The sequence below is a fragment of the Protobothrops mucrosquamatus genome, unplaced genomic scaffold, assembly GCF_001527695.2.
Source record: "Protobothrops mucrosquamatus isolate PMUCROS unplaced genomic scaffold, P.Mucros_1.0 scaffold4116, whole genome shotgun sequence".
In the NCBI taxonomy this organism is placed as follows: domain Eukaryota; kingdom Metazoa; phylum Chordata; class Lepidosauria; order Squamata; family Viperidae; genus Protobothrops; species Protobothrops mucrosquamatus.
The window spans coordinates 69,458-69,987 of NW_015390044.1; the positions used below are offsets into that span (position 1 = coordinate 69,458).

Genomic DNA, 530 nt, shown 5'->3' on the forward strand with positions numbered 1-530 from the left:
GAGAGAGAAGAGAGGGGAGGGGAGGAGAAACGGAAGGGGAGGGAAGAGGGGAAGAGGGAGAGGAGAGGGGAAGGGGGGAGGAAAGAAGGTAGAAGGAAGGGGGAGAGAAGAAGGGAAGGGGAAGAGGAGAGGACAGGGGAAGGGACGGAAGGAGAGGAGGAGAAGGAAAGAGAGGGGAGAAGGGAGGGAAAAGGGAGATGAGAGGGGAGGGGAGAGGAAGAGAAGAAGGTAGGATAAAGAAAGGAAGGGGAGGGGCAAGGCCAGGAGAGGCAAGGCCAGGAGAGGAGAGGAGGGATGCAGGTATGAGCAAAAGTGTGGGTCATACCATGTAGTGCTCCTTGCACAAAACATAAAATGTTCTAGCACACAAAAGTCAGGTAACCGGTTGAGTAAAGCCAAGCCCTTACCCGACGCCATCACAAATTCCATTCATGGCTGGCGCCAAGGAGCCCGGTCCCATCTGGGTTTCGCCCAGGAGCACCTCGTCTGAATTGGCGGCGTGGGCTTTGAACCTGCGAGGGGAAAAAAAA

General features: G+C 55.7%; 1 protein-coding gene across 1 annotated transcript in view; it reads right to left on the reverse strand.

Moving 5' to 3' along the window:
• Positions 1 to 403: 403 nt before the first annotated feature.
• Positions 404 to 530, reverse strand: part of LOC107298591 (protein hinderin-like) — a gene marked incomplete at its 5' end in the record, with an annotated part of 10,923 nt that continues 10,796 nt past the window's right edge. Inside the window, one exon of the mRNA XM_015827966.1 lies at positions 404 to 512. Coding sequence (XP_015683452.1) covers positions 404 to 512 — 109 coding nt within the window. The remainder of the gene's footprint in view (positions 513 to 530) is intronic.